The sequence below is a fragment of the Vanessa cardui genome, chromosome 13 (assembly GCF_905220365.1).
Source record: "Vanessa cardui chromosome 13, ilVanCard2.1, whole genome shotgun sequence".
Taxonomy (NCBI): Eukaryota; Metazoa; Arthropoda; class Insecta; order Lepidoptera; family Nymphalidae; genus Vanessa; species Vanessa cardui.
The window spans coordinates 13,826,783-13,853,221 of NC_061135.1; the positions used below are offsets into that span (position 1 = coordinate 13,826,783).

General features: G+C 37.5%; 4 protein-coding genes and 1 pseudogene across 6 annotated transcripts in view; 3 read left to right on the plus strand and 2 right to left on the minus strand.

Annotated features, from left to right (window-relative positions):
* Positions 1-121: 121 nt before the first annotated feature.
* LOC124534676 (nonsense-mediated mRNA decay factor SMG5) lies at positions 122-5,169 on the minus strand. Its single transcript, XM_047110655.1, has 4 exons — positions 4,867-5,169; positions 2,269-4,507; positions 994-1,192; positions 122-912 (listed from the first exon to the last, which is right to left on the minus strand). The coding sequence occupies exons 1-4, from the start codon at positions 4,938-4,940 to the stop codon at positions 467-469; spliced, it is 2,958 nt and encodes a 985-aa protein (XP_046966611.1). The 5' UTR covers positions 4,941-5,169; the 3' UTR covers positions 122-466.
* Positions 5,170-6,859: 1,690 nt separating this feature from the next.
* On the plus strand, positions 6,860-11,989 carry LOC124534725 (polyubiquitin-A-like). The gene is made up of 2 exons (XM_047110715.1): positions 6,860-7,149; positions 8,478-11,989. Exon 2 carries the CDS (start codon positions 8,484-8,486, stop codon positions 11,907-11,909), a length of 3,426 nt encoding a protein of 1,141 aa, XP_046966671.1. The 5' UTR covers positions 6,860-7,149; positions 8,478-8,483; the 3' UTR covers positions 11,910-11,989.
* A 2,729-nt stretch (positions 11,990-14,718) lies between these two features.
* Positions 14,719-17,030, plus strand: LOC124534964 (annotated as a pseudogene).
* Positions 17,031-17,206: 176 nt separating this feature from the next.
* Positions 17,207-26,089, plus strand: LOC124534830 (ADAM 17-like protease). The gene is made up of 17 exons (XM_047110855.1): positions 17,207-17,488; positions 17,589-17,828; positions 18,391-18,512; positions 18,727-18,859; positions 18,934-19,220; positions 19,539-19,598; positions 19,661-19,795; positions 20,690-20,828; positions 21,860-22,095; positions 22,175-22,313; positions 22,532-22,601; positions 22,682-22,808; positions 22,884-22,995; positions 23,616-23,731; positions 24,806-24,961; positions 25,578-25,687; positions 25,874-26,089. Exons 1-17 carry the CDS (start codon positions 17,428-17,430, stop codon positions 25,932-25,934), a joined length of 2,304 nt encoding a protein of 767 aa, XP_046966811.1. The 5' UTR covers positions 17,207-17,427; the 3' UTR covers positions 25,935-26,089.
* The window catches only part of LOC124534829 (dynein heavy chain, cytoplasmic), a 33,570-nt gene continuing 33,212 nt past the window's right edge, over positions 26,082-26,439 (minus strand). For all 3 annotated transcript variants that reach the window (XM_047110854.1, XM_047110852.1, XM_047110853.1), the window contains one exon: positions 26,082-26,383. In XM_047110854.1, coding sequence (XP_046966810.1) covers positions 26,215-26,383 — 169 coding nt within the window. In that variant the 3' untranslated portion in view covers positions 26,082-26,214. The remainder of the gene's footprint in view (positions 26,384-26,439) is intronic.

Sequence of the window (26,439 nt, forward strand, 5' to 3'; positions counted from 1 at the left end):
TCATTTGAATCATTCATTTGATTTATTTTATTTAAGGAATTTTATTTAAAAAGTTCTGAGTCCAGCATGTATTTAACTTGTATATTTTAGCCATGGCATCTTTTCAAAATAAAATAAGATATGAGTTACAAATATTTATTATGATGACAGATGAAAAATATATATCCAAATAATGCACAAATAAACTTGATCCCCATTATGTGTTATAAAAAAAATTGCACCCCGATAATGTAATATGTGGAAATGAATTAATAATGATTTAAAATGACAATGCTTGTTAGACAGAGGACAACTTTAATTCAACGTCGAGTTATGGTTGAATCAACCGTTGCTAATGCTTATTGGTACGCTCGCGGTGAGCGTGTACAAATCCTATCACTGAATGATAATGATCTGTTGGCCGTTCGAAGGGCATCGCGTCAATTCCCTTTCCAGCTATCGAGTCCTGAAGGCAGAGCTTTCTCTTTCATCTCTTCTTGCCACTCTTGTGCATCGTTTGACGCCACTTCGTGTAGAAGTCTCCGATGTACTGCACAGTGATACCCGAGGCCTGCGCCGCGCCGGTCAGACTGAAGTCTTTGTACTGCTCGTCACTCTTTCCTAGCTCGTTTCCGACGAGCAATATCAGCAGCGGGGCCGACTTTCCGTGCACCGAATTGTCGGGGTCGCCGTTGCCTCCTTGGCTTTGTTTCTCGTCGGCCGTGAAGTGGTTGCAGAATTCCAGTATCTGCATGAAGTTGTGTACGTGCGGCGGCGCTTTCCGCGGGTACTTCAGTAGAGGCAGGGGCCTCGACTGGCCGGGGCGCTGAGTCCGTAGAAACCGCGAGCCGCTCTTGAGTTGTATTTCAAGCCAGCGGATGGCGTCCCGCGCGGAACTGCGCTCACGCTTTAACTCGTCTAGTTCCTGCAACACTAAACATTTTGAATTCATTTATACATTATCATTGACGATAAACATAACTACTATGTCTTCGGAGTACCAAATATACACACCAATGGTGGGGACGAGAAATATGAAATTCCGCGTGCGCACCAACTGCTTGATTCGTCGGAGGTGCTTGTAGAGGGTGGCGGTGTCCACGGCCAGCAGCGACGGCACGTCCGTCTGCCCGCTGCGCTCCAGCTCGCGCACCTGAGACGCGAGCCACAAGCGACCGAGGCGCCGTAACAGGCCACTTTCACTGGACTCCATCTGAGTGAAAAATAAAATATCATTTCCAATATGTACAATAATGAGCATAGCAATGTTAGGTAAAAAACATAATTATGTTATAATAGGATTTTATCATTGAATGTGTAAAATAGAAAAGCTGTCGCAAAAAACCAGACCGCGATAATGCATCTTTATCTATATCAGTACCTAAAATATAGTAACATCCCGAGTTCGACATAGATGTTTTATACAACAAAACAAATTAATTTCTTGTTAAATTTAAGATCATATACAAATACGTTTCTTTCATTTACGAGGAGATAATTCCCAAAAACTACTTTTCATGATTTGTGATGAAGAAAATGATTAAGTATCATATAAAATTAATAAAATATTTAGAGATAATAAGTTTTTTTTTTTGTATCAACGACCAAAAATAGGATTTTTTTTCTACTATATATTTTATATAATAATTAATTTTACCTTATAACAACGTTTACATTGAGTCTTTTAATATATTCTTACAAGGCTAAAAAAAAATGAAATACATATACGTAATCCAGAGTCGTAATATCATGACGTATAGACAATCTAAAATATTATAATAAACGGGATTTTGGGTGACGTGTTTTTTTATAAACTCCACTTCACTCTGTAATCCGATGCGACAGCTAACCAATCCAAAAGAGCTGAGTTACAAGCAAATTTCTCAAAGATAGTAAATTAGGTTTTAGTGTTTATAAAAGGTCGATATGGTCATTACGATACAAGAATTACATGTATTGTTTAATTATTGCTTAGGCATCAACAACACATCAAAAGATTTAAAAGTGATAAATATCTTATTTTTTTTCGTTAACACGAAGTTTTGAAGAACATAGCATGGGTTTAAATTGCATTCTTTGTGGTAATCCATTAAATCAGTTAATGGTTTAAACCCGTGCTATAGACACATTTAAACAGAGGTACAATAAATTATAAAGAAGCTAGATTACACAAAATCCCCGATTTTTCTATATAAAATGAAAAAAGTAATTATACAAATGAAACCTACTTATAAATCTTATTGGAACTGAAGTTGTGTTTCAAGGCTAGTTTTATAAAATCATGCTTACCTGTTTTTTTGTATTTTGCCATTCTCTAACTTTCTTATGGTTAATTTTTGTTGTCACTTTAGGAGGAAGAGATTTTTTAAAGTAGAATACTTTTAATGATCTATTGAACCTTATCCTCGGAATAATCTTCGCAATTTGGTAACCAAAGTCAATGAAATTCAAAATACGGATGACGTTTTCTTCAATTACAGTTGTCTTCGATTTTTCAATTATTTGCCATTCAGCCGCATCTTTATCAAATTTACAAATATTGGTACCGCGCAAATTAATGTCTTCAGGTAACGGTATGGTCTTATATTCGAGTTTCAGTCGTTTTGCAATTTTTTTAGCATAGTCTAGAATCTTATACTCTGTACTCGCAATCATTTCGTTGCTTTTTGCACCGAAATAGTAAAGAAAGATATTTAACAAATCTACCACACACTGAAACAGAGCTTCTCCACTGTCCCCACATGACAAAATCAGGTCTTTTTCTGTCAGTACCCAATCCTGCAATAGTTTTATACTGGGTAGGAAATTATCACCAAGTAAAAACTTTTCTATCTCTTTAATATTAACTTTATTTGTATCCTCAGGAGGTTGTAGTTTGTTATTATTTGTAATTGTAGGTATTATATTATCATTGATTTCTTTATTTTCATCATCAATACCAGTATTTATATTTTCTGATGTTCCATTCATTTTAACATCTAATTCATTATCCATGCCATCATACACAGACCCATCACTTTTTGAATCATCATCGGAGTGAAAGGGTGAATCTGAGGCATCTTCTTCGTCTTCTGAATCTGATTTATCCGTGTCAACTCCGCTGCTCTCAGTGTCCACGTCACTCATATCTGAGCTCTCCGATGAAGCAACTCGACGTCTACGACGGCGTTTTGCGACAGGTTTTTTATTATTTTTGACATCGCCATTTGTTACAGTGTTTATTTCTTCAGAGTTATTATCTTTACTTAATGTTTCGTCATTGTTTGTATCACCATTTGTTAAGTTCACTTCATCTGGTTCAGTTGCAGTTTCTACATTTTTTTCATATTCTACATCTTTTTCTATTTGCTTATTTAATGATTTGTTGAATAAATATCTTGAATTATATTTATGGGCAGGATTTTTTAAACCAAATGATTCTAATTGTTTCAAAAGCTTTTGTAGTATTTGAGATAAAAAGGCCAGAGTAAATGCTTTACAAGCAAATGCTTGACTTTCATCTGATTCATTTAATTTGGCAATAGTAAATAAGCAAATTTGGACAATGTTATGAATAATGCTTGCATTCAAATAAGACGGATTAACATTTTCTTCTTCAATTGCTTGAGTGTATTCGTTGTAATTTTTGTTCATATCTGGAAGGGGCATTTTTGTAAAATCCATAGCTATTTTAAATTGTAGAGCTATTGTGTTGCATATTTTTGCGACATTATTCTCTTCTTTGCCTAGATACCATATTTCAATTAATGTCAGGAATTTTGCAATGGTAATTTGCATATGTTCAGATTGAGTCATTGAATCGGTGGCATTCATTGATTCACAGAACTGAGAATTTTTTTCAAATATTTTTGTCAAATTTCCTATTGCGCCTTCAAAAGGCAACAAGGCATTGAGACAATGGATGTAGTAACAAACAGAGTCTAAATTATAATTCTTGTCCAAGTATAGATTACCCAACTGGTTAAATGGCATTCCAGATGTTAAGTCAATCTGAGCAGCTTGTAGATAGTATCGAGCTGCCAAAGAAGAATCAAATGTGTTAAATATTTCCACTTGGTAGCGACTTAGATCACCAAGATATATCAAACAGGAAAACAAGATTGATTTGCCTAGCTCATAGTTTTCCTGAGATTGTTGATTTTCTTGCACAACTTCTTCATTTTCCTCATCAATGAATAAAGGCAAAAAGTCTAACTCCTTTAGTTCCACTTGCATTTCAGACTGGACTTTAGTCATAAAATGATGGAACTGACCAATCCCGCATAGGATATGACTGAATAAGTAGTTCTCACCTCCATTATCATTTGCTCTTAGCTTTTTAGCAACACTTACTGTATCATAATATACTTTACGCCAGAGAAGTTCAAGAGATTTTTTACCATAATTTTCTGGATCTAAAAAGAACAACTTCTCACAATAGTCACGTAGCTTCTGACGTTGCGATTCAATCTCTGTGCTGAAAAGATCTGGAAGCACACGACAATCTGCTGTGGCCTCACTCAGGCGTCGGGCAATATCACTTACATACCTGAAATTACAAGTAAACAAATATATTTTTATTGAACACTAGAAATACTATATTGTACAATCTATTTCAATACATAGCACAAACATAGTGTAGGAGTTTTGGTAACCTCACTTTACATATAATTAAAATAGGAAGAAGAGCTTGTTTTGATATTGAATGTAAATATATTTTTTAAACTGATTAAACTGAGAAACTGATTTAACTGAGAAATATATGTAAGTAGTGATTACTATGATGATTTCATTGTTTACATTTCGAATAAATTTCATTTAATATACAGTCAAAACTTTATCTACGTCACTTAAATTAATGACGTATTATTTTATTCAATTGTAATGCATATTCATATGTATTCTCACCGATAGACTTTTTTAGCACGTTCATTGCGCTCAGCTATTTTGGATTCCAAATATTCATTGCATCCGTTCGTCATTTTCAAGTCATTTTACCACCTTGTCAAGATGTTGATTTTAAAAAACCTTTATTATTCCTTCGACTGTAACAATTATTACCCAAAATATTCATTTCTATATCAACATTGCATCTACATGCAATCAAGGAGAATTTATTATAATTGTGAAGTGTATGTAAATCTAGAAATCATTTTTTTATTATTTCCACCAAACAGATGACACTTGACAAAATTGATAAAAGTATTCAACATAGGTTTAACAGATTATTCAAAATTTATCAGAGACCTTGATGATTAGTATCTTTAACTTTAGTTATAATATTTTTAAAGTTCAAACGATTTCACATTAACTTCTAAAGGGATGTTATTTTTAAGTTAAGTGCAGCTTGAAATAATTAATTGGGATTTGAGGATGTACGGACACAGCCTTTGCCTTTTTTTAAATCAATATGAAACCATTGGATTAATTTTGATTTTAAAAAACAATTGTGAAATTGTTTACATTTCACAACTTAAACTGAAAATTAAAATATATCCCAATACTTACAATAAAAGTAAAAAAAAAAATTATAGAATTTTTAACCTCGTTTTGGATTCTGGATCTTTTTAATATTAGCTTCCAGATAAACTAAGGTTTGTTTTATTATGATGTATCTAATTTCCTAAATAAGAATACTTTGAGTAGGAGTTCCTGTAGGTATATCATGTAAATTATTGACTATAGATTATTAGTATATAACGCAATATTCAAGCATCTCTTACTTAACCCAAACTTTTTAAATTTTAGCTCAGCCTTTACATAACCATGCACTATATGTAATATACTAAATATGTATAAAATTATTTAAATACTTTAAATTAGTAGTAGATATCGGAATAAAAAGAGAGGAATGGCGATCAATATGGCGACGGCTTAAGTTTAAGTGAAAAACCTATACTAAGCATATTCCTAATAATATTGGTGAGATTTGGTTAAAATTGTATTTAAAGTTTGTTCAAATTTTCCTAGCAGTTAATATAATTTTAGTTAGCTTATCTGTTCCTAAGATGGTCCTCTAAATTTTTAATCATTGATATTCATTATATTTTTGGAAAATCTATTGTTTTAAACATACAATTCCTTAGTTTTCATACCAATCGAAAGATACAAATTATATATCTAAGTAGAGCTTTATTTATTTTAACTAATCGACTATATCGACTGAAACTGTAGAATTTTTATCTTCTCTATTGTTATCGAAGTATACTGGTATTTTTCTAAAAATGTATAGCAACCCTAGACAGTTAAACACAGATTAAATCAATTTTATCACAATGGCATGTTACAAGTAGGTTTGTCTAGATAAAACCTATGTAAAATAAAAAAATACAATAAAACGCAATAGGTACATAAAGCGTATAGAACAATTCATATAAAATCACTATGATTTGTCTGTACAATTCTACCTGAATAACGTATTACTTGTACTTTGTAGTTACTTTACTGCAACAACAAAACGAAAAACAATATAGAAAACAAAATAGCATTTTATATAAACAAATGAGAGGCCAAATTGGTGGTTATTAGTTACGGATGATTTGGTTAACATTAATAATAGTTTTACACATATTATACGTAAATATTTTGTAGGTAAACAGAATCATGTACAAATAGTCAAATATCAGAATACAATTAAGGATCTAATGTGATATGAAAGTTTATTTTCTAGTAAATCTCACAGGCTTAAATCAAAATGGATGAAATCGTTTTCACTTTTATCCTAAATTAATAATTATATATTGCTTTAATGTTTATTAAAAGAAGAAAAACCTGATAAAAATAATATTTTCATATATTTCATCATAAAATTCAATGACTTAGTGGAATAAGAATGACTAATGACTTGTTTTGTACACATTATGTCGATGTTATGCTACGTCACAAAGAAGGTTTTTCGCCCACGTTCCAGAAACAATTTCACTGTCTGCACCTAACTACCTATAGCTGTTTCAACTATCACCAAGCTCTAGAAAGAGACAAAATAAATGTCGGTGAACTTCGGTGTTCATCGTCAACAATATTGATCGTAATCATCGCCGTCTATATAAAGAATCGGAACGCTTTATGCGCATTTATTTTCAAATAAGAACTCAAATAAGAAAGAACTGAGAAGTGAAATATATAGTGTTAATATTAATTTTATACTAAGACAAAGAATTACATAAATTTGGAATAGAATTAAACTAAGTGGTAAGTTTTATTCAATGTATTTATTGTAACTTGGGATAATAAATATCCGTTCTCGTAAAGGATTAAAATGAAATAGATACTTCCCTGACCGCCATCTTGTTTTCCATGATCTCGTTTTGTCGTTACAAAATACCCTTTGTTCGTTATAATGTCTAAACTTCTGAAGTATTATAAAAATGTATTGAGTTATTACGTAGTAATTAAATCTACAAAGCATTCTGTACTTTTTATTTTGTCGAGTTACAGTAGTACACATAATTGAACTTTATTCTTTAATGACGTTAGCGGATTATTTGATTAAATTATTTTATTTATGCAACAAAAACCTTCATGATGATATTAACTTCTAGTTTTAAAGAAGTATTTCATAGTACACAAATAAGATTTAACGGGTAGACGTTTTAGGTTTAGTCAATAATATTTTTAAAACTTACGATATTCCTAATTTTTAATATTTTATTCATACAACCTCTACGAAATAGTTCATAGTAGATAGTAAAAATAAATAATATTCAAGGTAGATAACATTTGTACTCAATAAATTTATCATAATATTTTTTATGCGGATATGACGCACCTACCTACTAACCTAGATTCCAATTTTAAAACTTTATCGTTTGTATTCATGGTATTTTCGTAATTTTATGCAATTTATTAATATAGGTAGATATGCTTATTACGCCTATTACAAATTAACTTTAAATCTTTATCATATACATCTTGAACATACAAGGTGAAAAATATTTTAGTATAACAGTAACTCACATTAAGTTTCAAGGATTATTTCTTTATTTATGATGTGAGGTTCAATTTTTCTTAGTATTTTAGTGATGATAAGAAAAAATTATACATAATTGTGGGATTGAGGTTGTTGCATAGTTTTAACTAAATAAAGAAGTGAGTCAAACAGTTACTGAGAAAAGTATTTGGTAATGTAAACCAAAGCTGATGATATATTGTGTAAAACACACTTTAATAAAGCAAAATATCAGTGTAATGTGTAAATACTATGAGATTCCCTTATTCTAATATTTTCTCTGTAGAATTTAATCAAAAATTATTCATCCAATTTTATATGAATTAATGGAACACCATGTATTCAATTAAAGTTGGATGAATAATTTTTGATTGAATAATTTTATATAAATAACAATTTATAAACAGCAGTTATGATTTTGTGAAATTTAAGACTCAAATGTGCATAGCCTACTTGAATATTATTTGATTAATTTCTTAATATTACACAAAACTTGAAAGTTAAGTATAATTTAGATTATTAAAAGATTAAATATATAAACAGATCTATAAGATTTTTTTTTTATTTACAGATCATCATGCAGATCTTTGTCAAGACTTTGACTGGTAAAACTATTACTCTAGAAGTAGAGGCTTCTGACACAATTGAAAATGTTAAAGCTAAGATCCAAGACAAGGAAGGTATCCCCCCAGACCAACAGCGTCTCATTTTCGCCGGCAAGCAGTTGGAAGATGGTCGCACTCTGTCTGACTACAACATCCAGAAAGAATCTACACTCCACTTAGTATTGCGTCTGCGAGGTGGTATGCAGATCTTCGTCAAGACCTTGACTGGCAAAACAATTACTCTGGAAGTTGAGCCTTCTGACACAATTGAAAATGTTAAAGCTAAGATCCAAGACAAGGAAGGTATCCCCCCAGACCAACAGCGTCTCATTTTCGCCGGCAAGCAGTTGGAAGATGGTCGCACTCTGTCTGACTACAACATCCAGAAAGAATCTACACTCCACTTAGTATTGCGTCTGCGAGGTGGTATGCAAATCTTCGTCAAGACCTTGACAGGCAAAACAATTACCTTAGAAGTTGAGGCATCAGACACAATCGAAAATGTGAAGGCAAAGATCCAAGACAAGGAAGGTATTCCCCCAGACCAACAGCGTCTCATTTTCGCCGGCAAGCAGTTGGAAGATGGTCGCACTCTGTCTGACTACAACATCCAGAAAGAATCTACACTCCACTTAGTATTGCGTCTGCGAGGTGGTATGCAAATCTTCGTCAAGACCTTGACAGGCAAAACAATTACCTTAGAAGTTGAGGCATCAGACACAATCGAAAATGTGAAGGCAAAGATCCAAGACAAGGAAGGTATCCCCCCAGACCAACAGCGTCTCATTTTCGCCGGCAAGCAGTTGGAAGATGGTCGCACTCTGTCAGACTACAACATCCAGAAAGAATCAACACTCCACTTAGTATTGCGTCTGCGAGGTGGTATGCAAATCTTCGTCAAGACCTTGACTGGCAAAACAATTACTCTGGAAGTTGAGCCTTCTGACACAATTGAAAATGTTAAAGCTAAGATCCAAGACAAGGAAGGTATCCCCCCAGACCAACAGCGTCTCATTTTCGCCGGCAAGCAGTTGGAAGATGGTCGCACTCTGTCAGACTACAACATCCAGAAAGAATCAACACTCCACTTAGTATTGCGTCTGCGAGGTGGTATGCAAATCTTCGTCAAGACCTTGACTGGCAAAACAATTACTCTGGAAGTTGAGCCTTCTGACACAATTGAAAATGTTAAAGCTAAGATCCAAGACAAGGAAGGTATCCCCCCAGACCAACAGCGTCTCATTTTCGCCGGCAAGCAGTTGGAAGATGGTCGCACTCTGTCTGACTACAACATCCAGAAAGAATCTACACTCCACTTAGTATTGCGTCTGCGAGGTGGTATGCAAATCTTCGTCAAGACCTTGACAGGCAAAACAATTACCTTAGAAGTTGAGGCATCAGACACAATCGAAAATGTGAAGGCAAAGATCCAAGACAAGGAAGGTATTCCCCCAGACCAACAGCGTCTCATTTTCGCCGGCAAGCAGTTGGAAGATGGTCGCACTCTGTCAGACTACAACATCCAGAAAGAATCAACACTCCACTTAGTATTGCGTCTGCGAGGTGGTATGCAAATCTTCGTCAAGACCTTGACAGGCAAAACAATTACCTTAGAAGTTGAGGCATCAGACACAATCGAAAATGTGAAGGCAAAGATCCAAGACAAGGAAGGTATTCCCCCAGACCAACAGCGTCTCATTTTCGCCGGCAAGCAGTTGGAAGATGGTCGCACTCTGTCAGACTACAACATCCAGAAAGAATCAACACTCCACTTAGTATTGCGTCTGCGAGGTGGTATGCAAATCTTCGTCAAGACCTTGACTGGCAAAACAATTACTCTGGAAGTTGAGCCTTCTGACACAATTGAAAATGTTAAAGCTAAGATCCAAGACAAGGAAGGTATCCCCCCAGACCAACAGCGTCTCATTTTCGCCGGCAAGCAGTTGGAGGATGGTCGCACTCTCTCTGATTACAACATCCAGAAAGAATCAACACTCCACTTAGTATTGCGTCTGCGAGGTGGTATGCAGATTTTCGTCAAGACCTTGACAGGCAAAACAATCACCTTAGAAGTTGAGGCATCAGACACAATTGAAAATGTCAAAGCAAAAATTCAAGACAAGGAAGGTATCCCCCCAGACCAACAGCGTCTCATTTTCGCCGGCAAGCAGTTGGAAGATGGTCGCACTCTGTCTGACTACAACATCCAGAAAGAATCAACACTCCACTTAGTATTGCGTCTGCGAGGTGGTATGCAGATCTTCGTCAAGACCTTGACTGGCAAAACAATTACTCTGGAAGTTGAGCCTTCTGACACAATTGAAAATGTTAAAGCTAAGATCCAAGACAAGGAAGGTATCCCCCCAGACCAACAGCGTCTCATTTTCGCCGGCAAGCAGTTGGAAGATGGTCGCACTCTGTCTGACTACAACATCCAGAAAGAATCTACACTCCACTTAGTATTGCGTCTGCGAGGTGGTATGCAAATCTTCGTCAAGACCTTGACAGGCAAAACAATTACCTTAGAAGTTGAGGCATCAGACACAATCGAAAATGTGAAGGCAAAGATCCAAGACAAGGAAGGTATTCCCCCAGACCAACAGCGTCTCATTTTCGCCGGCAAACAGTTGGAAGATGGTCGCACTCTGTCAGACTACAACATCCAGAAAGAATCAACACTCCACTTAGTATTGCGTCTGCGAGGTGGTATGCAAATCTTCGTCAAGACCTTGACAGGCAAAACAATTACCTTAGAAGTTGAGGCATCAGACACAATCGAAAATGTGAAGGCAAAGATCCAAGACAAGGAAGGTATCCCCCCAGACCAACAGCGTCTCATTTTCGCCGGCAAGCAGTTGGAGGATGGTCGCACTCTCTCTGATTACAACATCCAGAAAGAATCAACACTCCACTTAGTATTGCGTCTGCGAGGTGGTATGCAGATCTTCGTCAAGACCTTGACAGGCAAAACAATCACCTTAGAAGTTGAGGCATCAGACACAATTGAAAATGTCAAAGCAAAAATTCAAGACAAGGAAGGTATCCCCCCAGACCAACAGCGTCTCATTTTCGCCGGCAAGCAGTTGGAAGATGGTCGCACTCTGTCTGACTACAACATCCAGAAAGAATCAACTCTCCACTTAGTATTGCGTCTGCGAGGTGGTATGCAGATCTTCGTCAAGACCTTGACTGGCAAAACAATTACTCTGGAAGTTGAGCCTTCTGACACAATTGAAAATGTTAAAGCTAAGATCCAAGACAAGGAAGGTATCCCCCCAGACCAACAGCGTCTCATTTTCGCCGGCAAGCAGTTGGAAGATGGTCGCACTCTGTCTGATTACAACATCCAGAAAGAATCAACACTCCACTTAGTATTGCGTCTGCGAGGTGGTGTTTAATAATTAAAAGAAAAATAAATTGTTTTTGCATTTAAATTTGTATTTTTTTTGCACACAATAATAAACGAATTTATTACATATTAGTATCTGTTTTTATTTTTTCATAAATTTGGGTAATAACCATTTATCTTTATTAATGAGATAAAAAGTAACAAATGATTAAATTTTAAATACAAAATAATCTTAGACAAAAAGTAGTAGTAACCAGTGTCCCTCTTTGGAGTTCAAATTTGCTTCATTACTAACTCCATCTAATTCAGGTCATTGGTTTGGTAGTGAAGCTGTTAAAATTTAATGCTAAACTAAATCAAAAATTTAATAAGTAACTTGCCTATAAGTTACTGTAATACAAGATTTATTAATTTTTTACTGCAAACCAAATAATTAAAATAAAACTTAAGTTTCGTTAAAATGAAAGTTGTATAAGGTTCAACAGGCAGCCTTATCGCAAAAGCAACTCTTCCCTGCAACCTTTAAGGACTGATTGTAAAATGAATGTGGGAAGGGGTAGTTATTTTTTATTCCGAATTCATAACTATAAACATAAATACAAAATAAAATAAATACCTGTATGTAAACTTACTTAGATATAAAACATACCTATTACTGTAACCATACCCAAAAAAAACAACGAATGGTTAGCAATATTACAGCGACAAAAAAAATTCCTTAATCATATTTTTTTAGTGTCGGCTAGTGATTGAGCGAACTGAATAGCTTATGGTAATGTATTCCAAGGTCTTTTTTTGTGTAAAGTATTGCTTTTGGCCCTACTGGCCTTTACAGCGTCACCGGACATTCGAGCGAGCACTTAAGTCCTCACCCCTGAAGTTAAGCGCTGGGCTAGGGTTTAAAGTTCGTCCTGAGGGTGTCTTCTATGAGATCGCACCTCGGCTTAGATCGAAGTCGGTGGGGTTTCCAAAGTCGAGAAGCTTCAACAATGAAATGACTTACTATATATAGTAAGAAGGAGAGTTTCCTGTGGAAGCTTGGATCGCTCATTGAGGTAGAAGGGTTTTGCTGATAAAATAATAAAATAGAGAAGAGATAAAATATCATTTAAGTTATGTTTACTATGTTTAGTAATTTTAGTATGTACCTTGCCTAATTATTATATTCATATTTTTAAAATATAAAAAAGTGCTAGCGCGGATCCAGCCTTCAAATAAGGTTGTGGTCACAGCTACTAGAAAATCGCCTAGTTACGAGTCGGAGCATTGACATGCTTATTAAAATTTCTAAGAACGTCAAATTAAATTAAATAAAAACAACTTTATTTAGGTACTTACTTAAATTACAAAATCAAGCTTACGTTTCTTTTTTGCAAAAACTTTGAAAATGTCATCGATATCGAGGTCACATCTTTGTGTATATTTAGGAGAGCTAGCCCGGATAATCTTTCCTGTGCCTTTGAGGCACGCAACCAAGATTTTATTCTGCGAAGAGTAGAAAAAGATCTCTCTGCGGTAGCTACGCTGACCAGAAGATTTGCCAGTATTTGTAAGAAAATTTGTATGTTGGGGTACAAATCTTGTTCGCTTGCTTCAATGAGTTGAGCTACGGAGTCTTCCATTTGGTCATTCAGAGTCGGTATTAATTTATGATAGTTGACTCACTATTGTTAATAAATTGGCGGTAAATCTGGACCACTTTTTTCACTTTCACTATCTCGATATCGATATCCCAGTCCCTGATACTCACATTAAGGATTGGTAGAAATACTCCCAAATGAAATAGTTCGAGTACCTCCGGAGACAATATTTCCTCCAAATTATTAATAATGGAATCTAATAGAGGTATGTAGGTTGATTTCCGAAAGTACTCTTCCACCGATTTCGCCTCATAATTGGACCTGTTTGTTTGTCTTTGAACTTTACGTGGGGATTTTAATGTAACATCCAGCTCTTTTGCATGCTCTGTCATGCTCATGGAAGTATTACAATCAAAGCTCGATCGTAATACTTCCATGACATCCTTCGCTGCATCGATGGCTCTTTTGATGTCAACCGATGCAGTTTGCAAGAATCAGCTCAACGAAACTATAGTTCCTAAAATATAAAAAAAAGAGATTATTATTTATTTTTAAAGAAATAAAAAGCTTACATAGATCGATTTGTATTATTTTGTTTTCTTACCTAGAATATCGTTTCGGCATATCGAAGATATAATAAAGTCAGAGCTACGTAGTGTTGTAAGAGACAGTGAGCGTCACTTGAAGTTTTATTATCTTGCCATGTCCTCCAGTGCGTTACAAATTTTAACTAAATTATCGCCCTGGAGTTGTAAATGGCCGTCGTGTCCTTCCATTGTGTCTCGCATATACTTTGAATAGCCGTACCATCAAGCTCTTCTGAGAATACGCTATGGCGTTTTGCAGAAGCGTTAGCAAACGCTTTCGTTTATTATCATCGGCCTATCAATCTCAATAGACCGTAAAAGTGTGACGTCACAAGTCTATTAAGGTTGTGGGCCTGCCCATCGTGCCCATAACGGTGGATCCACCCTTGAAAAGGTGGTTCTTAATTTCATAATGACCCCATATTAATTAAGTCAAGATCTTATTATAAAATCCATAAGGAAATCATCAAGCGCTTAGCTACAGAAGTCAGAAATAATATCTATATTTACAAGAAATAATGATCTTACACGAGCAGATAAATGCTCGTGTATATTATATTACATCTTTATATATCATCGGGAGGCGTTCCTCCGTCAGACGACCCTGGCAAATGCTAACACGGACAACCAACCTAGGCTATCATTGGTGATATACAACGCAATCAACCTGAGGACCGATGTGAAGCTCGCTATGCTGGGGTTATCTGAGGTTCAAAGAGAGGGGTAGGACACGATAGCCCTAAAGTCCGGTAACTTGTTCTTCTACCGGGAGGGCGACCAACAGTCCCAAGGTGGTGTCGGATTCGTTGTCCGCAAGTCCCTCACTAACAATATCGTTTCCATCGAAAGTATGTCAAACAAAGGCGTTCCTGATACTCGGAATATCTAAAAAATTTTTGCTGAAGGTCATACAGGTATACACACCGACATCGACACACGCAGATGATGAAGTAGAAGTTATGTATGAGAATATCTCAAAGGCCATACATACTTCCAAATCGCACTTCACCATCCTTGTGGGGGACTTTAACGCCAAACTAAGCGAGAGAAACAACTCATTCCGAGTTGGGTGCGGGGCCATTTGGATATGGGAATCGGAATACGAGGAGCCAGAGGCTGGCCGACTTCCTGGAGAAGGAGCAACTCTATATGATGAACTCCTTTTTTCCTGAAGCCACCTCATAGGGAATGGACCTGGATGAGCCCCGACGGTCGAACAAAAAATGAGTTAGACTTCATTATGGCCACAAAGAGACAAATTTTCATTGATGTCTCCGTGATCCACAGGGTGCACGCTGGAGAAGATCACCGAATGCTTAGAGCCACATTGAACATAAACATTAAACTTGAAAGGTTCCGCTTAATGAAGTCTAATCTCCGACCATCAGCAGCCCATATCCAAAACCCCGAAAACTTCCAACTCGAGCTCACAAATCGTTTTGCTGGCCTAGATTGCGATACAATGGACGTTATTTATAACAGGATAGTGGAAACTGTCCACTCGGTAGGGTAAGTTCTATGGACAGCTGTATACCGCGGTCGCCAAACCTGGTAAAAGCTCAGCCGAAGACACTAAAGTGAAACTCACCCCACACTATACAACAAGGCGCCGGGAGAGAAAGGAATTACATCGTATATCTGAAAGCGGGTGGGACACCGGTACTCGGAGTCCTTCAAAAGCTCTTTAATACCGTCCTTGAGGGTACCACGCCAGAGGCATGGAAATGAAGCGTGGTGGTCCTGTTCTACAAAAAAGGCGATAAGGCTCTTCTTAAGAACTATAGGCCTATCTCGCTCCGGAGCCATGTTTACAAGCTATTTTCGAGGGTTATTACGAATCGTCTCGCGCACAGGTTTGATGACTTACAGCCTCCCGAACAAGTCGGTTTCCGAGAAGGGTACAGTACCATAGACCACATTTTCACGCTGCGGCAGATTGTACAGAGAACCGAAGAGTACAATTTGCCACTATGCTTAGCGTTTGAGGACTATGAGAAGGCCTTTGATTCGATCGAGACGTCAGCAGTGCTGCAGGCTCTACAATGACGCCACATTGACTATCGGTATATCGAAGTGCTGAAGTTTTTGTATAGAAACGCCACCATGTCAGTTCGAGTACAGGATCAGACCACTGAGGCAATTCCATTGCGGAGGGGAGTGAGACTAGCAAATGTAATATCTCCAAAGCTCTTGACCAATGCGATGGAAGATGCTTTCAAACTCTTTCAAGCTCAAGAGCTTGGCGTCAATATCGATGGCGAATATATCACTCACCTTCGATTTGCAGACTATATCGTAGTCTTGGCAGAATCGTTGGAAGACCTCAGCAAAATGCTCCAAGCCCTCAATCGTTTTTCCCAAAAGGTGGGCCTCAAAATAAACATGACAAAACCAAAGTCACGGCCAATTCCCATGTAGCGCCCGCCATAATATCATTGGGAAACTCGATTCTCGAAGTGGCAGACGAATACGTTTATCTAGGACAAACGGTCCAACTAGGAAGATCCACCTTCAAGAAAGAGGTCTTTCGGCGAATCCAATTCGGTTGGGCAGCGTTCGGGAAGTTACGCAGCGTCTTCACGTCCAAAATACCTCAGTGTCTTAAGACAAAAGTGTGCGTATTGCCGGTGCCGAGACGTGTTCTCTAACTGTGGGCCTTTTAAAAAAGCTCAGAGTCACTCAGCGAGCTATGGAGCGAGCTATGCTCGGCATTTCTCTACGTGATAGAATCAGAAACGAGGAGATCCATAAACGAACAAAGGTAACCAACGTATCGAAGCGATCAGCGCACTGAAGTGGCAATGGGTAGGGCTACATTGCTCGAAGAACTGATGGCCGATGTGGTAAAAAAGTTCTCGAGTGGAGACCACGTATCGGCAAGCGCAGCGTAGGGCGTCCCTCGCGAGATGGACCGACGATCTGGTCAAGTCCGCGGGGTAGCGCTGGATGCAGGCCTGTACTCATCGGTCAAGGTGGAAATCATTGGGAGAGGCCTATGTTCAGCAGTGGACGTCTTATGGCTGACATGATGATGATGATGATTATAAATGCTATTAGTTAAGTTTCTTAGTAAAAAATAAATTAAAACCTTTCGGAATGCACTCGTGGATTTATGGACTAGTCATTATTGGATTTTAGATATCCTACTTACTATAATTTATCTGTGATGACACTTGACATTTCTAAAATTTAAATACAAAAATATAGGTATACAGTAGTCCGTACATATTAGTTAATGATTTTATAAGAAAAGCTTAATTATATTTAATTTATTATAGATGTTGTATTATTGAGTAAAGGAAGGATAAAAATTAAAATAAATAGTTGAATCGTGGTTTATTTGTATTTAGCTAAATAGTTCATGTGAGATAAGTTAATATTTTGTTTGTAATATTTGATCATGGAAATAAATTACTTGTTTCCATTAACATTAGTAATAAGTTTTATCTATTTTTCTCATTGTAAGTACATATTAAACATACATAATATTATAAATATTAATAAATTCAAATATATATAATGTTATGAGACAGAAACATAACTGATTTTATGTGTTTTAAGGTTCGATTTATCAAAATTTAAAATATTTTGAGACGTTGCATGCTTCAAAATTCACGCATCACATTGTGAAACGAGGTGTGAAGTTATCACATCATCCTTTTAATATAATCAAGGAGTTGCAGTTTCAAACTCTCGGGAAGAGCTTTAGGCTTATACTTCATCCGCACAACTCAGTACTGCATTCAAATTTTAAGGCATATTCAGTAGATGCCGATGGAAACAAAAGTATTATTCATATAGGTAAGTTATATCTACTATATTCAAGATTTTTCGTAAAAAAAATTAGTTCTATAAAAAAACCATAAATTTAAAACAATTTTGTTCTCATTAATGAGCCCATTGTATGCGTAGTTTAATAATATATTTAAAAAAGACAACACTATTTATAAATCTATATTAACATATTTATAAATATATTTCTTTGTCACCTAACCATACATAACATATTTAACATTATGGGTGTATAAAGATGGGCACAATGACTCGGGGTATAGTAATTTGCATATTAAAAATGTCAGAATATAAAAAACTTAGATAGTGAACTTCAGATAGTATTAATACAAATTAGTCCTTATGAAAGTTAGCACAGGAGCGCCAATGAGTCACTGCCAATTAATGGTAGTGAACTCTTAGGACCTTTTTTATGGACCATCCATTTGTCTCCCTACTTATATCATTTAAAAAATGCAACTTTGAAGATCACTGCTCCAAGTAGAGATGTAATGCACTTTCAAAACTGTGCAAGTTCTTAAGCTATGAAATTCTTCTTCATTCAATAATAATGATGTATAATTTTATTTAGATTATGATCACTTTTATACTGGAAGAGTTTTTGGAGAGAAATCATCAGACGTAAAGTTACACATTGAGGATGGTGTCATTACGGGTACAATACACACTCCTGAGGAAACTTATCACATTGAGGTAAAACATTCTTTCAGAAGTGCTTATCATTTATTTATTTCCATTTTAGACATACTAGAAATGAAATAGATATAAAAAAAAGCTTAGTGTAAAAGGCAAGAAGGCATAATTTTTGGACATAAAACCTCTTTGGCTATTCTTAAAGTAAAATTTCTAATTTCAAATTCAGTTCATATATGTTTATGTTAAATAATAACATTTCATGTTTATGTAGCCATCATGGCGGCACCTGCCACACCTTGATGATAAAACCATGATCACATACCGGTCTTCAGATATAAGATTTAGTTGGACCAATTCGAGAGATAGCAAGCCACGTGTTTGTGGTTATGTTAAGGAAGGGAAAGGTATAAAAGATAATAACATATGAAAAAAATATGGCAATGTTGCATATATTAATACAATTTGTTTTTATACATAGAATTAGAAGACGAAGATGATGAAGACGATTACAATGAAAACTTAGAGTCTAAGCATGAACAGTTAGAAAAAGACAAATATTTTAGTCAAAATCAAAATACAGATGATAAAAAGCCAGCACAAGCCCCGGGCGAGGGGAACCAGGACAACAGTGGGAAGAGAGTTAAAAGACAAAGTGATTATGAGTACACCCCAACCAAGACACGCTGCCCTCTGCTCCTCGTTGCAGATTACAGGTTCTTTCAGGAAATGGGAGCCAGCAACACTAAAACTACCATCAGTTATCTGGTTAGTGTGTAATCTTTTGTTTGGTTTTTCCATGCCAGTAACCAGTGATTTTCTACTAAGAGTATATTTTTTTCTGGAAAACAGTGGACTTTAATGATGTACATATTTTTATCATATTATATTATGGCTTTTATCGCATTAAAATATTTTTTCTGAATTGTAACTCAACAAAGCTTCAGATAAAATTGAAAATTAAAACTTTAAACTAAGCAATTAAATAAGACATACAATAGGGTATGTTTGTATGGCTATGAAGGTTTTTTAGAAGCACACCATAGAGACTGCCTTCTTCTTCTAACAGTGGTATCTTTATTACAGATCAGCCTCATTGATAGGGTTCATAAGATATACAACGATACAGTGTGGCAGGATCGCCAGGTTAGTATGTTACCTTGAAGTCTTTCCAAGTGCGGTCAGAGTGTGATGGCAAGTGGTTTCAGGACGCGGACGGGTTCAAGGGCATGGGCTTTGTGATCAAGAAGATACTCGTGCACTCGGAGCCCACGCGCGTGCGCGGCGGCGAGGCGCACTACAACATGGTGCGCGAGAAGTGGGATGTGCGCAACCTGCTCGAGGTACGGGCCTGCCCACGTGTCACTCAAACTCAAACTCAAATTCCTTTATTCAATATAAAAGCATTACACTTACTTATTGATTGTCAAATAAACACTACCACCGGTTCGGAAAAAGGAACACCCTGACCTGAGAAGAACCGGCGAAAGAAACTCAGCGGGTCTTTTTTTTCTGTTATTTTTTTTTTGTCAAATTTATAAGGTCCATTTTAGTATATGATTAGAAATAGCCAGGAGGCGATCGTTTCATTCCCAAGGTGTGCTATCAAACATAAACTCGCTAATTGTATAGTAACCTTTTGCACACAAGCGTTCCTTAACAATTTTTTTAAATTTGGCAATAGAAGCATTTTGAACGCTTTCTGGGATCCTGTTGTAGAAGCGTATACATTGCCCCACAAAAGAGTTACTGACTCTATGCAGTCGAGTAACAGGAGTAACAAGATTGTGTTTGTTCCTTGTACCAATGTTATGAGAATCACACACTCGACAGAGTGTATACTTTATTCACTCTGAATAATTTCAGACGATTATATTTAGTTAAGATTATGAAATAGTTGTATATAAGCATAATTCAGTGGTTTTGACCCGCTGAGTTTCTTTCGCCGTTTCTTCTCAGGTCAGGGTGTTCCTTTTTCCGAACCGGTGGTAGTGTTTATTTGACAATCAATAAGTAAGTGTGATGCTTCTATATTGAATAAAGGAATTTGAATTTGAGTTAAGAGTTAGAGTTATTTTGTATGATAGAGCAAATTCAGAATAGCAAATACATTCTTTAAGATGGCTTCTACAATGTGTTGAAGCTTAGTCTAGTTATAAAGGTGCATTTACACTGGGGGACTCATAAAAATAGTTCAGTATTATCAACGAATTCTTCAAGATTCTTTCTGCGAACAGGTTTTCAGCCGCGAATACTCGCACAAGGACTTCTGCCTGGCGCACCTGTTCACGGACCTGAAGTTCGAGGGCGGCATACTGGGGCTGGCCTACGTGGGCTCCCCGCGCCGCAACTCCGTGGGCGGCATCTGCACGCCCGGTGCGTACCCCGCCAGCCCGCTGGCATGGCACGCCAGGCTAAGAGCAGCTCTCTTGCAGCCGTAACCTGATGACGTCACCGGATCAAAGGACCATCGGTTGGATATAAGAACCAAGGATTCGAATCCGTGACTTGCTCGTTAAAAAAGTGGTCGAAATTTTAAATATACCTCGATATTATTTTGTATCAATCAGATTTTTTTTGTAGTTTGTGTTTATTAATTATTATATTTAAAACGTAAATTATGCGATTGTCTGTTGAAGTGATGTAACCAATACCGTTTAACTACTATCATGTATATTCCAAGTAATTTATTATCTTTGAATAAATTTCTTGTAATATTTATATAAGAAATATATCTTAATTTTAATAAAAAAAAACCCATAATATTCGATAAGTATATTCGGATATGAATATCATTATTGATTACATCACTAGCGTGTAGTGTTTTATTTATTTATATTTCTATTGATATTTTATACATGCTTAGATTTTTGTTTTTATTTTCAGTTTCTTTGGTGCAAAATGTGAGTGTTCCTTTATGTTGTTTTGTTCGCTTTGCATGCTCTGTTTATATAACCTTAATATTTGCTATCATTATATACTCATATTTATTGTTAAGTCATTCGTTCTTTACATTATAAGTGTATTTAGTGTTGTAATGAGTCTCGTTAATCAACCATGAATTGCCAATAGTCTGTTGGATAGTAGGCACGTATACTAAAATTATAGATCCAATATAATTTGTTCTCCTGCGTATTTAATTTTTCGTCTGTAGATAGTGTCAAAATAATCACAAATGTTTACCAATTGTCATAGCGATCAGTTGAACGCTATAGAGGTTGATGTTCTGGAGCGCCATCTATCGGCGAGTAAAAGTAAAAAGTAAAAGCTATTCGTTATTTACAAATTTTGAAACTGAATATTTAATAGGATGAGTAACGGAATAGTTAGATGCACTAATACGAGCAAGTCAAATGAGACAGCGGTCGGGCGAGAGTGGGCCGAGCTGACGGGAGCGCGCGTTGCAGAGTACTTCAAGAACGGGTACACGCTGTACCTGAACTCGGGGCTGTCGTCGTCGCGCAACCACTACGGCCAGCGCGTCATCACCCGCGAGGCCGACCTGGTCACGGCGCACGAGTTCGGCCACAACTGGGGCTCCGAGCACGACCCCGACGTGGCCGAGTGCTCGCCCGCCGCCAGCCACGGGGGCTCCTACCTCATGTACACCTACAGCGTCAGCGGCTACGACGTCAACAACAAGGTGAGCCGCCCGCTGCCGGCCCGGCGCGGCCCCGTCGCGCCCCCGTCGCGGCCCCGCTCACGGCCCGCTCTGTCGCCAGAGGTTCTCGCCGTGCAGCCTGCGCTCCATCCGCAAGGTGCTGCAGGCCAAGTCGGGGCGCTGCTTCTCGGAGCCCGAGGAGAGCTTCTGCGGCAACCTGCGCGTCGAGGGCGGGGAGGAGTGCGACGCGGGCCTGCTCGGTGAGTGATTAATTCCTCATCGAATTTTTGGCCTGACATGTTGTCAAGGCGGTCACAGTGCCAATAAAGTAAGGTACAAAAAGAACTCAAAAGAGAATGATGGATTGAAGTAAAATTATTTATAGTAATCAAAATAAAATTAATTTACGAGTATTTTTCAATTGTGATTTTTTAGGATAGTAATAAATGTAATTAATTGAATATTCTGTCTCCCGCAGGTACCGAGGACAACGACATGTGCTGCGACAAGAACTGCAAGCTCAGAAAGAACCAAGGAGCCGTCTGCAGGCAAGTGTGCGAGGGAGGCGGCCCGCGGGGGCGAGGGCGGGGGCGAGGGCCCAACTAACGAGTGCGTGGCGTGTCCGCAGCGACAAGAACTCGCCCTGCTGCGCCGGCTGCGTGTTCGCCGCGCCCGGCGTTGTGTGCCGCGAGGCCGCGCACTCCGCCTGCGAGGGCCAGGCCATCTGCACCGGCGCCTCCGCCGACTGCCCCAAGGTGCCGCACGCACGCACACGCACGCACACGCACACACGCACACACACCCGCACACACTAACGCGAGCGTGCGCAGGCGCCGGCCATCGCGGACGAGCACGAGTGCGCGGAGCGCGGGCGCTGCCGCAACGGCTCGTGCGTGCCGTACTGCGAGACGCAGGGCCTGCACAGCTGCATGTGCGACATCGGTACGCCGCCCCCGCCGCCGCCGCCGCCCCGGGCGCCGCCGGACGGGTTTTGTTTATTTTCCTCAGACAATATTCCCTACTAATCGTCCCACGAGTAGCTGTACTGCGATTTCTAATTAGCTGCAGTACTATGGCAACTTTTGTGTTACCACTTTTTAATGAATTCAGTGATAGTTGTTATTTTACTGCAGTAGTTATAGGCCGAGAAAGCCATGCCTCCCTCCTTTTAAGTGAACACGATATGTGCACTTACAAATTAAATAAGTTTAACAATTAAAAAAAAGTTTTTATATGAAGTTTGAAAAGTAATTATAAAATATATGTAATTTATAGGATTATTTGTCTTACTAAAGTGATAAATATATTAGTAGAGACATTATCTTTCATATTTAACTTATTTTAAATCTGAAATGACCGGTTCCTATATTTACATAATTACTTTACGCTACTAACTAATCGGCTTTTAAACTCTTAAACCGCTTAGACTTTTATTAGAAGTTGACAACTTCGAAATGTGCAGCAACTACCACCCGTAAGCAACAATATCTTGTTCTGGATATAGTAACCGGTCGTAAAGTTTGCAGCAATCTCCCTATTTTGTCTTGCCCGTGGACATGTAGTGGCGGACGCCTGCAAGCGCTGTTGCCGCAAGAGTTTGAACAAGACCTGCTTCCCGGTCGCACACAACGATATCCTGCCGGATGGAACACCCTGTATTCAAGGCTTCTGCAATAAAGTATGTTATACCCAATATTCTAATAAGAAATATAATTATACCGTTTATGATTTTTTTTTTGCTTAAATAATAAAAAGCAATAAGAAATAAATATTATATGTTTATTAAAAGTTTATTCAGGAGTATAGTTATAATAGTATGTAACTGAAATCTTAAACTAACCTAATAAAATGTAATTTTAACACTGGCGACGTTGATATAAGAAGCAATAAGAAATAAAAAAATGAGGATAATAGTATTGCATTATGAAAGGAGACAGAATGCTGATGTATAAAAATTTGTTTTTTTACTCATTTTTAAATAAATTAATATAAATATAATATTGATCTTATAAATCATAGGAATTACAATGTTTATATTATAACTCTAACTAACTGTGAATTATATTACCTTATATTACAAAGTAAATTATAAAGTAAATCAATTTGTGAAGCAATATATAAGTATTATGTATAGCCTATTCCATTGGAAGTATAATAGGCATAAAGATAATATAAAACCTTATACTCAGGTATTTCATGTTAATAAATCAGATGTAATAAGTTTATGATTAATGCATATTTATTTATAAAGCAACACTATTACACTAAAGTAATTATTTCCACTTAAATTTTACTTCCAATACCCAATACTGAATATCACAAACTAATCAAGCTCTCGACCAATAATATCGCTCCTCTCACGGTTGGAACAGATTATACATTGTTTATCCATGTGTGAGTCAAAAATGTAACTTAAAGATGGTAATGAGTTCACCGCGTTTTTTTTTACTTGGTGGTAGGGCTTTGTGCAAGCCCGTCTGGGTAGGTACCACCCACTCACCAGTTATTCTACCGCCAAACAACAGGACTCAGTATTGTTGTGTTCCGGTTTGAAGGGTGAGTGAGCCAGTGTAACTACAGGCACAAGGGACATAGCATCTTAGTTCCCAAGGCTAGTGGCACATTGACGTAAAGAATAGTTAATATTTCTTATAGCGTCATTGTCTATGGGCGATGGTGATCACTTACCATCAGGTGGCCTATATGCTCGTCCGCCAACCTATACCATAAAAAAAATCCGCTGTGTTGTCAGGGTGTTTGTGAGAAGACGATTCAGGACGTGGTGGAGCGCTTCTGGGACATCATCGAGGACATCAACATCAACAACGTGCTGGGCTTCCTGCGCGACAACATCGTCGGCGTCGTCGTGCTCGTCACCGCCTTCGTGTGGATCCCGGCCAGCTGCGTGGTTCGTCCCCTGGCGTCGATATTAAATAACTAGCTGTAACCCATCCCATGAGCTAACCCATAAGCTTCTGGATACGTATTATAAGGGAAATAAGTAAAACATGGGAAGCATCAACGGAATCCAAAAATAATTTAATATCTGTTAATCTATGATTCCCCGTCGACGTATCATAGCCCATGTTCTATATTTTTCATGGGATTGATGAACAAAAAAAAGGAAAACTAGATGATGGCGAACTATGATTTTTATTTTAATATTTGATGCTAGGATGTTACAATCCTTTTTTGGGTATTTATTTTTTTTTGTTTCTAACACTGAAATAATTGAACATAGTATAAATTTTTAATCTATATTATTTTATCTGTAATAAATTTAAAATAATTCTATCTATTTATTCAACCTTATGATTCCACTAAAACACTAATATGTTTTTCATTATAAAACCTTTGATTAAAAAACAAATAAACTCGACTTGCATTTAAAAAACTAGGAGTCTCTTTTGTGTACTACTTTAGGTCACATTCTTATTTCAATAAATCAGATCGCTACCGGGGTTTCTCGATATCTTTTTGAACTTGCTTTGAGACAATGATATATATCCATATGTTTTGTTCAGATAAGTTACGTGGATCGTCGACGACAACGTCAGCACCAGAAATACATGGAGTGGGAGCGACAGCACGACCTCGTGCATCCGTCATCTCCTCGGAAAATAATCTATACAAGGTGAATTATTTAGCCGACGTGCGCTTATTTTTTAAAGAATTTGATTTTACCAAACCAAAGGAAGTTATTACGAATTTTAATATAAAATATTCTGTCCCTTACAAATCAAATGGTGAAAATTAAACAATTTCGAGCATATTTGGTCATTGGATTTTACAACCTTATTATCATTTAATTTTATTTCAGGTTGCCGAAGCAAAAACCGCCCGGGTTAAAAACAGTTATCCAGGGCAGCAGCCAGCTTTAATTCTTCAGTATTGTTTACTCCGAGAATAGTTATCAAACCATGACACTACTGTAAAACATTATTAATATGTTTAAGAACTTTTGCTTCGACAAGAGCAAAATCGCACTCGTTTACTGTAATAATTATTGGATAAATAAAAATCTTGAAATTTTTAATGCATTGTTTTATTTACTGAATAAATATATGCGAGTGCAAAGATTACGCACTGTCGGCAACGAACGCCGAGAGCGCGGTGCGTGCCGGTGTCGGTGTCGGTGTCGGTGTCGGTGTCGGATGCGCACTAGTTGAGCGCGGTGGAGGTGAGCAGCGCCACGCCGCGCTCGTAGAAGGCGTGCGGCTCCTGCCCCGCCGCGATGGGCAGCCGCACCGTGAACAGCAGCTCCGAGCGGGCGCTGTTGAGGTACACCGGCAGCGTCAGCACCTGCCCCGCGCTCGCCGGCTCCGCCCCGCTGTGGACACAGTCGCTCGTCAGTGGAAGCGCACGCCCCGGCCCTCCGCTCCCGAG

Bases quoted from the DNA above. Each gene is read 5' to 3' on its own strand.
- LOC124534830 (XM_047110855.1), top strand. From the start codon at position 17,428: ATGGAAATAAATTACTTGTTTCCATTAACATTAGTAATAAGTTTTATC. The intron at 18,513-18,726 runs GTAAAACATTCT...ATGTTTATGTAG, and splicing joins AGGAAACTTATCACATTGAG to CCATCATGGCGGCACCTGCC. The intron at 22,096-22,174 runs GTGAGCCGCCCG...CTCTGTCGCCAG, and splicing joins GCTACGACGTCAACAACAAG to AGGTTCTCGCCGTGCAGCCT.
- LOC124534725 (XM_047110715.1), top strand. From the start codon at position 8,484: ATGCAGATCTTTGTCAAGACTTTGACTGGTAAAACTATTACTCTAGAA.
- LOC124534676 (XM_047110655.1), bottom strand. From the start codon at position 4,940: ATGACGAACGGATGCAATGAATATTTGGAATCCAAAATAGCTGAGCGC. The intron at 4,508-4,866 runs GTGAGAATACAT...TTGTAATTTCAG, and splicing joins CGTGCTAAAAAAGTCTATCG to GTATGTAAGTGATATTGCCC. The intron at 1,193-2,268 runs GTAAGCATGATT...TTTTTCACTCAG, and splicing joins GGCAAAATACAAAAAAACAG to ATGGAGTCCAGTGAAAGTGG.